This window comes from Prionailurus viverrinus, chromosome B3, assembly GCF_022837055.1.
Source record: "Prionailurus viverrinus isolate Anna chromosome B3, UM_Priviv_1.0, whole genome shotgun sequence".
Classification (NCBI taxonomy): Eukaryota; Metazoa; Chordata; class Mammalia; order Carnivora; family Felidae; genus Prionailurus; species Prionailurus viverrinus.
In genome coordinates this window covers 128397311-128409597 of record NC_062566.1, presented here as the reverse complement: position 1 = coordinate 128409597, position 12287 = coordinate 128397311, and the positions used below count along the sequence as shown (strand labels likewise).

General features: G+C 47.2%; 1 protein-coding gene across 10 annotated transcripts in view; it reads left to right on the top strand.

Annotated features, from left to right (window-relative positions):
* The window catches only part of FOXN3 (forkhead box N3), a 401385-nt gene extending 391991 nt beyond the window's left edge, over nucleotides 1–9394 (top strand). For all 10 annotated transcript variants that reach the window (XM_047861155.1, XM_047861154.1, XM_047861156.1 and 7 more), the window contains one exon: nucleotides 2538–9394. In XM_047861155.1, the coding sequence (XP_047717111.1) occupies nucleotides 2538–3087 (550 nt within the window). In that variant the 3' untranslated portion in view covers nucleotides 3088–9394. The remainder of the gene's footprint in view (nucleotides 1–2537) is intronic.
* Nucleotides 9395–12287: the final 2893 nt, after the last annotated feature.

Below are 12287 nucleotides of genomic sequence, written 5' to 3'. Positions count from 1 at the left end.
TATGCTGTGTCCCCATCAGCCTCCTGACCCACAATAGAAGGAAAACAAGAGTGCTCAGGTAAGCATGTCCCAGCAACAGAAAGCGGGGGTGAACTGTCTGACAGCAACAGGGGAAACCAAGCCAGAATTCTCAGGCACCACTGAGAACCATCCTCTGTGCTGAGAACTTCTCATGTCATCACCCTGCCCTGTAAGGGAGACATGGACCCGCTGGAAGTCACTAATAAGCAGTGCCAGGATGTGAACAGAAGCCTGTCAGGAAAGCCAGGCTCTTTCTGGAAGGACTGGGTGGAGGGGGTCATAGATCTGCGATCGCAGAATGCAGGACACAATCTGGGGCCCTTCTGGAGACTGCTAGGACTTCACTGTGCAAATGAATTGTCATTGTGCAGCGGTGTCATTGTTGGGGTTGATCCTGATGATCTCAAGGCATGTAGCAACGACTGAATTTGGGTAATGGCCCTCAGGTGTTTTGCTGGTGCATAGTACAGTGGGATTTTCAACCACCAGCTTAAATTTAGCAGAGAACCTCGGGCCTCTGGAACACCAGAAGGAGGAGAGACTCCTTGGCTTCACTCCCTGCTACACAAAGGACTCTACTCCCCCACTTTTACTTTCTCTCTGGGCTGCAACCAGGGTCTCATTGAGCCTGAAGGCCCACAGGGATGCCAGGAAAGAAAGGGTAACAGCTCGTGACCGACTCTTATTGTTCTAACCCCATAGCCTTTCTGCAGGTGCCATATGTACAGGGATTGCCCAGTAAGACGTGTTGGTGGAGACCCACAGTCATCTTCCCACACTTCATTCTCTCAGCCACACAATTCCTTCTGCTCCTACACTTGCTCAGTATTATCTTGTGTGCAGGCACTCTGCACCTGGCACATGCTAGCCACTGGGGGACAGAACATGACTGGGCCCTGTCTTGTGGAGCTAACACTCTAATGGGAAGCACAGACATGGAACAAGGCATCGCGCAGCTCATAAAGACGGTGGGAAGTGCTCTCTGTGAAAGGAACACAAAAGGAGTGCCTACAGTTGGGGATGTGTTAGCAAAGAAAGAAAAGTGCCCTCATGTTCCCCAGGTCTCCTAGAAGCTTATCATCAGGTGGATACACTTACAGGACACGGGGCCAGCATGGTACAATAGAACATCTCTCCTCCCTGCCCAAACCTTCAGCCTTCATGTCCAAAGTCAAACACCATATCTTCCACAGACCTTTTCCTTGTCCTCTGTCTATCGCCTCCAGCTCGAAGTAACCCTTCTCTCCTGTGCGTGTTCATCTCTGACCACCGCACTGCCTCTTCTGAACACCTGTGTGCTGGACACTGGCAAAAATACAGCTACCGTCCACGCAGAATGGGTGCCCACCTTTGGGAATGTGTGGCCTAAGCAGGAATGAACATCACCGTCCTCACCCTTAGACCAGGCACTGGTCCAGACAGATGGGGGCGTTCTCTCCCGTCCCCAGCCCCACAGTGAAGTGGGTGCAGTCACTCTTCCCCTTGCCAGGATGAAGCACGAGACAGTTCAGGTCATCATTCAGACATAAAGACACCCACCACACAATGATCAGGTGTGGTGAGTGCTGTCGGGTCCTGATGGGATTGTACAGAAGGGACCTAGTTATAGGGAAATCAGAAAAACAGCGAGAGTCCGTCAGATTGCATCAAGAGCCCATCTTGAGAATCAGACTTTGGTCCTAATCCAGCTCTGCTGCTTCTGAGTTGTGTGGCTTTCCAGACCCTTCTTCCAGCATCGGTAAAACAGGGATGCTCCTGTCCACGTCACAGAGTTCAGTGCAACCATCCCTGCGGACGGCGCGTGGCGCCTGGCAGGTGGTAAGCGTAGTTAGGTGGTAGCTTAGTGCCCTCTCTCTCACCGGTGATGTAACCACGACTTGCTTCTCTGTTCGACTCTGAGCGTCTTTGTGACAGTGTCTGTATCTGATTCCGCTGCGGATGCCTCCCCAGGACCCTCCCTAAGGCCGTGCATTCATATTAGGTGTTCAGTGAATATTTACAGAATGAACGAGGCAGGGCAAGCGCGAGTGAATAGCTGTCACCACGTGGCAGGTTATCTCTTTCGGCTGAACACTGGGCTCAGTCCCCTGACAAAAGGCCCCTCGTGTCGCAGCTCCGGAAGAGCGCGGGCTTGTGTCCCTGAAGTACCCAGCCAGCATCGCCTGGCGGTGCCTACTCCACGGTGTTAGCAGGTGGGCGAACCCAAACACAGCTTGATTTTGATGGTTTAATAGGAGAGTGTTGTTTTGACGTCTGTGCGCACACGGAGTGAAAAAGCGGGTGATGGGATGAGCCAGGAGGCTGGGGGGGGGGGGGGGGACGGGGGAGGGGGGCGCAGGACTCGGACCCGCTCTGCGAAGCAGGGTAGCGTGTGGCCCGCAGGCGGGCGGAGCACCAGAGGTTGGGCGGCGGGCGGGTTGGGTGCGCATGCGCGAGCATGCGCAGACGCTGCCGCTAACCTGTGTCCTCTCTGTGACCCCCACCCCCCACCCCGCTCCCCGCCGCCCCGTCCGCAGGAACGGCCTCAGCGGCTGCCGGCTGCGGACTGAGAGCGAGCCGTCGTGCGGCTCCCCGGTGGTCAGCGGAGACCCCAAGGAGGACCACAACTACAGCAGCGCCAAGTCCTCCACCGCCAGGAGCACGTCGCCGGCCAGCGACTCGGTCTCCTCCTCCTCGGCCGACGACCACTACGAGTTCGCCACCAAGGGGAGCCAGGAGGGCAGCGAGGGCAGCGAGGGCAGCTTCCAGAGCCACGAGAGCCACAGCGAAACGGAGGAGGACGACCGGAAACACAGCCCGAAGGAGGCCAAGGACGCGCTGGGGGACAGCGGCTACGCGGCCCTGCACAAGAAGCGCCAGCACTTGGCCAAGGCCAGGAAGGTCCCCAGCGACACGCTGCCCCTCAAAAAGAGACGCACGGAGAAGCCCCCCGAGAGCGACGACGAGGAGATGAAAGAGGCGGCGGGCTCGCTCCTGCACTTGGCAGGGATTCGGTCCTGTTTGAATAACATCACCAATCGGACGGCAAAGGGGCAGAAAGAGCAAAAGGAAACCACGAAAAATTAAAAACAAGTCACTGATTTGTTTTGAACTTTCGGCCATTTGGTTTTAGCATGTCAGGAGATTTCTAATGATTTGTGGCAATATCAGCAATTTATTACTTTTTTCTTTTTTTTTTTTTTTTTTTTTGGTTTGGTTTTCTTTTCTTTTCTTTCCTTTTTTTTTTTTTTTTTTTTTTTAATTTGCCCCTCCTTTGTTTTGGACCCTTAAGAATTTTATTTTTAAAGGAGATTGAAGCCATAGAACTCATATTGACACTCAGCTGTTTTACAAAAGCTTTTCATTATCTGAAGACAAAAACAAAAAAAACAAAAAACAAAAAAAAAAAACAACAACGAAAAAGCCAAAATTACCATTGCTTCCTCCAGCTTTGTCAGAAACACGTGGCTGAATCCGCAGGGATGCCAACGATCATGCCACGGGAACACACATTCGGCACCTAGAAGGCACGTGTGCAAAGTAACCATCGATCAGGCCCAACCCTTAGGTTTAAAAGGTCAGGATGTCCACCCAGCTGGGTTCGCTGAGTGAATGCATATAAGGCAACTGGGGAGAAGGAAGAGTCCTGGTCCCCTGGAAGCAGGTCCAGGCTTGTAGCGCCAGGCATCAAATTGTGCCAGGAAAAGCCTTGGCGTGGCCATGAAGTGTGCAGGGATGGGTGGACGGAGTGGGGGACGTCTCCGGTCCTTTGTGCTTCTTCGCTGTGGAGCCTAGTAGCATGTTAGGAGGTGGACACTGAACCACTCGTTTATGCCAGGTGTCAGTGACTAATGAGAGAGTGGGTCAATTTTTAGTGATGTTGCTAATCTTTGAATTTTGTTCTGTATTAAGAGAATGTTCCACAAGCCATAAGCCTGAGGTTGGCCCTGCACACACACCTATACACGCATGTGCACACACACGTGCACACGCGCACGCACACACACACACACACACACACACACACACACAAATATGAGAGAGAGAACTGATGCAGAAAACGAGCTCTTCTTAACTGCCCAAGTGAAAATCAAGTCCAGGAAATTACAATAGCTGTCAAGGAAGAAAATAATGGTACAGATCTTTTTCTGTCTGTCAAAACTATTTGATCCGAGTGGGGAAAAAAAAAAAAAAAGCTACACAAGCTGCCATTAGTATTGCGGTGTGTTTTTAAAAGATCAAAGGCACATTGACGGACAAACAAAAGTAAAACACGGCAAAACAAAAGCAAAAAAAACTCCTGTACTGCCCTCAGAGTGGAGTTTGCAATTAATGCCAGTCAGGATTCATCTTTGCAAAATCAATGATTTCCACATTCAGCCAGTGTAGCCCGCAGAAATTTCTGATCCACAATGCATGGATTCCTTTGAAAAAAGAAAAACAAAAAAAAAACAAAAAAAAAAAATCACAAAACACAAACTTTTTTTTATTCAAAAATAACAAAGTTCTTGTAAGGTAAATAATGTATTTAGCATGAAGCATGAATTATTTTCATATAAATATAGAAAATAGAGAAAAGGCTATGCCTCTAATTTTTAAGCCCTTAGGCTTAGAGTTTCTTTCGGTTTTCTTTTTTTTTTTCTTTCTTTCATTTTTTTTCTGTTGTTTTTGTTTTGTTTTTTTTCTCCCCAATTATTTTGTTTTGGTTTTTTGAAGCAGGTGTTTAAGGTTTAACCTTCTTCAGGGACAAATTCTGACTGTTGGGGAATCTTACTCTGCAATAGAAAATATCTTCGTGTTCTGGTAGGGCCTGGATGGTGGAGCTCTGTACTGCCTTGTCTGCACTTCAGCCCCCGACCCCCTGATTCTCTGTTGAAAAGTGTGTCCTTTCTCTTTGTCTGTACATGTTTACCATGACGCAATAATTTGAGGGCAAACTTAGTAGTGAGTGTGTATGATAGAATCGAGAATTTCTAGGACGCCGACTTGAGAAAACCATTACCAGGATTTGGTTCTAGAAAGAAGGCAGTGAATAATTATGCAAATTCGCCAGAAGAAGGGGAAGCACGCTAATGGGCCTTATTGGATGAGGGTGTGAGTTAGGGTACGCGTGAAGGAGAAAGTGACATGGGTGTTGGAAGGACCAGCCCCAGACAGTTTTCCTGTGATGCCATCTCACAGTGGGAAGGAGGGGCCGGCCACCTGTACCGTGCACACCAACCAGCCTGGAATGAAGCCCGCCTAGATTGTGAGGGCTGAATTTAGACAACCGGATGATGTCACGCAGACCAGAAACTCCTGTTATCTTTGCCTAAAAGAAATTACCTTGGGAGATGCAACGAGAAATCTCTGAAATCTTCCACCCACGTGGAGGGGAATTTCAAAACATAAACAGGAACACCCACTATCGTGGCTCAGGACGTGGTGGTGAGGGGGAGGGAGGGGGGGCCCGGGGAGACGGTGATCTTTAAAAACGGGACCGTCGTGGGCCACTGCAGAGCCCATCGGCCAGCAGCAGGCGCGGTCAGGAGCTCCATCAGCCAGGACAGAGGGAAGCATCTGGCGCGTACCCCGCGACTTGCTTCCTCTGGGTTGCCGAAAAGAGAACCTGGGGAAAGAAAAGTCTACATCCCTGTGACAGGTCGAGTTCAGTACCTGAACCGGAATACTTCCAGCATATTTGTTCCGGGTGTAGATGGGGGAGAGGATGTGTTATTCCCTCCATCTCCCCAAATATCTGATGCCCCAAAAGCCGTGTCAGCCGTGGAGCCTGAGCGACACTTGGATTCGTGTTGTCACCTGACCGAACCCAGGAGACACCCCCCCCCCGACCCCTACCCTCACGCCACCCCCCAGGATAAGATTTAGACTTCCCTCCTGAAAGGCAGAGGCAGACATCCAGGACTGTTTCTGGCGGGGACTTCTTCCAGTTAACCACCCCCCCCCCCCCGTGGGCTGTCTCCCCTCACTTCATTTTTCTAAAGGAGCAAAGGCCTCTTTTAGAAAATAAGAAAATGCAATGTGTGTGATTTACTTTTCTGATCTCTTTGAGAAATAGATAACTATCTTATAAAAGTGTGTTCTTAACTCCAGAACCACTCTCTTTGCATAAATACCTCATCGGGCAGCTTTCTAAGTGTTATTTTCCTGAGTCTCCCTCGGCACCTCTGTAGGGGCTGCTGGGTGGCTTGCAGGGGAAACTTTAGTGAGGGTACTTTTTTCTATTTTTCTTCTGTTTTTGGAGGCATACACATTATGCATAACCAAAACAATGGCTCAATTGTGTTTAACTTTGTATTTTGACTGTTGAGGAAAAAAAAAAAAGTATCGACGTGTATGTGGCCGTCTGTAGTGAAGTCATTGCAGAATGAGGTTGTCCACGTCCCTCGCCACGCCAGGGGGCAGGAGGCACCCTCTCTCACTCCCTCCTCCAAGAGCAGTAGAGAATTTAAGCACAAGCCTATTTGTGAAAGAATATTTTGCTCCAGTGTAACTCACTTTAGTCTTGGAATTACTTCCCAAACGTCAGGTGTTCCTTTAGCTTCCAAAACTAGCATACGTATTCATTAGTCTGACAGATCGCCTGGGCACCGTTCAAGGGGTGTGGTGTTTTTGCTTTCATTTCTCCTGCTGGGAGAAGTGGCATTTCGTGTGTCATTCCAGTATCTCACGTACTCACATGGGGCAGGGGGGAGGGGGAGACGGGGAACTATAGCAATATTTAAAGACGCTTTGGAAAACAACCATGAATACGTCAGCACCACGACATCTACAGTTACTTGCTGTTGGCCCTCGGACACATTTAAGAGAAAGAGACTGTAGCTCTTTTTCCTTAAATGATACACACATAGACAGTTATTTTTATGCTACTATAATTGTCTTTTACCTTTATCTAGTACTACGTGGAAAGGGTTTGCATCATAGATTTTTCCCAGCCTTATTATATACCATAAGCTCCTACTTCCCTTCCCTCTCTAACCAATACACGTTTCAAGAGTTCTTTGGTGAAGCTGTCTATTCGAAACTAAAATGAACCAAACCCACATTTAGGTGGTGGTTTGAGATGGCCAAGACGACTGTGGCAGGTTTCAGTCTTGGGGCTGAGTTTTTAAGAAGGGATGTGTCGGAGGCTTTTCCCAAGAGCTGATTTTTCTCATAGAGGCGCTCGACGAGTCTGGTCCTTGCTGGGTGCGGCAGTAACTACCACAGGGCAATTCTAGAAGCCGCCTTTGCACTGAGTGGCGATCCCGCCCCGGGGACAACTTCAGGCTGTGGGCTCTGTAGAGTGAAAACCGTCCAGATGGCTTCTGTGCCCAGCCCAGTCCTCGGGACGCGCTGGGCACAGCATCGAGTGCTACCAACTCACGTTTCAATTACCCCACGCTCCGCGTGTGGGCTCTTGGCCTCTCCTTGAAGGGCTTTTGGAGAAGGAATCAGAGTCCTGTACAAGTGACCTACATGGGAGGGTTTTCCACAGGGGATCGGATCAAATTCAATGTGACTTCTCTTTTCCCTTTAAACTTGATTCAGGTTTGGGACTCGTTTCTTTCTGGTGGATCACAGCTGCCCAGATGTTGCCATTTATTTTTATGTTTCTGTAGAGAAGTATTTTTTCTTTCATCTTCAGGATTTTTGCCACCAAAAGAACACATTTGAACTCTGTGTCCCCTCTTGATTGTGACTTACCAGTGTTGACAGTTAAATCCTTAGTGTCCTAGGTCCCAGCCCTCCAATACTATATCAAACACTGTTATGCACATAATGCAGCACTGTGATCTAATTTAAATAATACTTTTTTATTATTTATACTACTATATATAATATACATCAACACTTTTGCTATATAACCTAAGTGATAACCCTCTTTTAGTTACCTTCCAAACTCGGGACTTTGGTTTATATTGCAGTTAACACAGTTACAAAGTTGTAATGGTGTCTTTTTTCTTTGTAACGGAATGTGTAAATCAAAGTATATACATTGTGTGGTGTTCCTGTTTCTGGAGTTTCATGAGGATTTACACATGGCATTCAGTGTTCTGTATAGACCCGCCTACCTTTGTGAATTCATCTGTTAACCCCTCTTCCTCTGAGAGAGCACCGGAGGTGGTTAAGTCCTTGTTTTTTCTCTCTCTTCTACTGGTTATTCTTGAATTAAGCACAGACTCGTCAGCTCGGTTGCTTTATCATGAATAATGCGTGTGACCTTGAAATTCTTCCACAGTTCAGCAAACAAGTGCTAGCTTCACTGACCAAAAATTAAGGAAGGAAAATACGATTTTCAAAACGATTCATCTTTTAGTGGCCGAAAACCGATGTGTCTATGGTGCTGCATTTTGCTGTCTGTCGTACTTTTGAAATCAGACCTAGGTGAAAGATCACTTCTGACTTACTGTGATACGCTCACAAGTACCCTTCCTGTTCGTTTTGTTAGCGTTGAAATCAAGACTATTTATTTGGGATATATTCAACAGTGTTTTTCCACTGTATTTCATTTGCAAAAGTTGAGAACAGCCTTCCCTACCTTTTGCAAATAACTGATACTCCATATTGGATTCGCACAGACTTCGATATGGTGAGCCTATCAAACCTACAAATTGTATTTCATCCCTTCATTACTGTGGCCTGAGTTCCCCAAACTTCCCCCCCCCACTTTTTTTTTTTTTTTTTAGGTGAAACTTAGCACAATTTCAGTTATTTAAACATAAAGCATTTCTTGAGTATGTATGTTGAGGCCGTCGAAGCTCATAGCTGATTCAGTAACCAGTTTCATGCTCGTTATTCATACTACTAATACCTGCCATGGTGAAAATGTGGGTGGGGGGGGAGTCTCCGGGTGTGTCTGGGAAGCATTATACACTTGTACATTTTTTTTTATACTCTGATTCTGTAACATTTCTGAATTTCATTTTTGTTTTACAGAAGAAAAAAAATAAATAACAGTGATAAAGCAATCAGAAGACCAAGCACCTATCGATGCTTAGGGTCATCTGACCTTCGCCGGCCAATAGACCTACATGGCCAAATTCTAATTTACTAGAGTAATAATTTTTCAAAAGCCAATTTTTTTTTCCTGTATTTTCTGTATGAAACTGCCAATATCATGAATAGAAAGGGAGAACCATAAAGGAAAAAGGAAGTGATGTTCAGTTGCGTTTGTGTTACCTAAAGGAGCAGTGTGGAGGCTTGCACAATCAGCCGAAACTTAGGGACCTGATGGTGTCGCTTTGGAGGCATCCATACTTGCATTTCGCATTCTTCATATGTAATCATATTGCCAAAGACAAACTATTTCATCATTTATTGTAAATAACACTTTTCCCCAGACCTACCATAAAGTTTCTGTGATGTATTGTCTTCCAGTTGCAATAAAAATTACTGAGTTGCATCAATTGAAGAACGATGCCACGTATTATTGGGTGCGCTGCGTCTCCATATGCAAATGCTGAGCAGTAAAATCATTTATAGTTCTTAACCTGCACTAGGGTGTGTGTTCTGTTTTTTACAGTTCGGTTCTAGGGTCTGAGCCACACTTACGGTACCTACCCATCTTCCTGACTGCTTCCCTTGTAAAAAAAAAAAAAAAAAAGGAAAGAAAGAAAATCCACGTACCTTTTGGGGCGCCTGGGTGGCTCAGTCAGTCAAGCGTCCGACTCTTGATCTCTGCTCGGGTCATGATCTCATAGTTTGTGGGTTCCGGCCCCACGTCGAGCTCTGCACTGGTGTTGCGGAGCCCGCTTGGGATTCTGTCTCTCCCTCTCTCTCTGCCCCTCCCCTGCTTGTGCTCTCTCTCAAAATAAAGTTTTTTTCTAAAAAAGTGACACACCTTTAGCAAATAACACAAACTCCCAGCCAGAGCCAGAGAACCCGTGCGTCTCAGAATCCCAGCTCTTGCTCTGAAGAGTTGTTGGACAGCCAGTCTCCCGTCACAGAACTTCAGGCTTGTGGTTAAAAGCGATTCTGCCCTTCATTTGGAAGCTCTCAAGCAATAAACGAAAATTCTCCTCTGGGGCTAGAGCCTTGCCGGCCTATCCCAGGCCCTGAAGACTTCTTGGGATAACTTTTCTAACCCCTAGACTTTCTTCCTCTAGGATTTCATCTGTCACCACCCAGTCGGATTGAGTATCCGAATATTTGAGGGGACTGTGTCCAGACAATAACACCTCCAACATTCTGATCTGACCTCCAGGGGATATTGACCATCCCACGGAAGAGAGGAGGGAAATCTGGTAGCCGTTACCTGCAGTGAAGACCCCAACACAAGACCTCTGGGCTACAATACGGCTTAAGTGAGAAGGGAGACTACTGGCAAAGAATTGAAATGATGCCACAGCAGTGGAAAAAAATGGCACGTTACTTTTGTTAACGATCCATAGGCTACCCTCGCGAGGCAGTTCTTTTTTAATGCGAGACGCGTTCCTGTAGCTCCAATTCTATCCCAGTGACCGCTGGGTGACGGTGACAGGTAGAGTCAGCTTGAAGGGACTTGAAAGCTAATGGCAGAGGAGCCCTGAGTTGCTGTGGAAGGCGGATGCTCAGGTGCTTAAGTGGCCCCCCAAGGGGGTTGGGGCCAGTGTTTCTGGAGCCGAGCTTCCTGCGGGTTAAGCAGTGGCAATCTTAACTGCAGTTAAGTTCAGAGTACTGCCAGGTGACTAATTGGAAAGGACACCAGTCGGATGCGGAAGCTGCTTCTGTGTGTGTTCACTTCCTTGCCGTGTACTCATGTGCCTCCCCGTCTGGCTTCTCTTCCCTCGAGATGGCACCCCGGCCGCCCCCTCCAAGCTCTCCAATTCACACTCCAATTCCTCCCCTGAAAAGAGGCAAACAAAGGATGGCCAGTGTCTTTATTTTCTTAAAAACAGCTTGGTATAAATGCAGAGAAAGAAGACATCAGAGGTACCAATAAAGCTCACACTTGTGAGTGACTTTCTTTCGTTCCTGCCATGGTTTTAATTGCAGCATTTTCCATGCTGTGCTGTGCATTTGGTTGGGGAGCTATGTGTCTAAGGCTTCTTTGAAACAAACTACAAGAGTCTGGACTCTGCCTTGAAGATGTATTTACTGGAGAGATGCCTTATTTGAATAGCTACATAATACACAAGATTTTCTGTAATTTTTAGGTAATCTAGATGTGGGCTGTCCCTGCATTTTATAATTTTTTTTAACGTTTATTCATTTTTGAGAGACAGAGAGTGCGAGTGGGGGAGGGGCAGAGAGAGAAGGAGACACAACCGGAAGCAGACCCCAGGCCTCCGAGCTGTCTGCACAGAGCCCAACGTGGGGCTCAAACCCACAAACCACAAGATCATGACCTGAGCCAAAGTGGGACACTCAACCGACTGAGCCACCCAGGCACCCCTGTCCCTGCATTTTAAAAATTCCTCCTGGACAACTGAAAATGGGGTGTTTCCTGAAAAGATCAGACAACTGTGTCTGCAAAGTTATATGAATCCTCAGAGTAGTGAAATTTCTCCCCCGACGCCGCATGGACCCTGAAGACCCACCCATGTGGTTGATGCTATGTAAGTGGCCCCGTTGAGGGTGAGAAGCAGCCCCAACCAGCTTCTCCTCTTGACTGCTCTGCCTGATGGCAAGTGTCTGAACCAAGAAATCACCACCCTTCTAGAAAGTTCTCAAGAAATGAGGGTAATTTCACAGGGAGTCTGGGAGCGACTAGGAGGCTTTTGTTTGTGAGTTGAAACCTCATGTCTGCTTCTCAGACCCCTGTGAATTAAGAAGGTCCTACGTTATGCACAAACCTAAGTATGTTTTGACCATTTTTCCATTGATTGGGATGCAAAACTGGGGGGTTGGGAACTGGCTAAAGACAATTTTTTACTACTTTTTTAAGTTTTATTTTGGAGAGAGAGAGAGAGAGAGAGAGAGAGAGAGAATCTCAAGCAGGCTCCATGCCCGGCGAGGAATCCAGTATGAGGCTCCCTCCCACAACCCCGGGGATCATGACCTGAGCCCAAACCAAGAGTCAGACGCTCGGCCGACTGAGCCACCCAGGCGCCCCTTAAAAGACTCAAATAGAAGTGAATAAACCAGTTTATTAAATGTCCACCTCTTCCATTTGTGTTGTGTGAATAAACCTTCCCAGGACAGTGCATTTCACTAATGCTCGTAGAAATACTATCTTGATTTGAAATCATCCTTGGGCATTTTTGCATAAAGTATCCTAATGACTTGAGAACTGTTTTATGCTGCTTCACGCTAAAGTACTTAGGGAGCATATGGCTACATTTCCTTCAAAATGCAGCAATTTATTTGAGAAAGATCAAGGAATT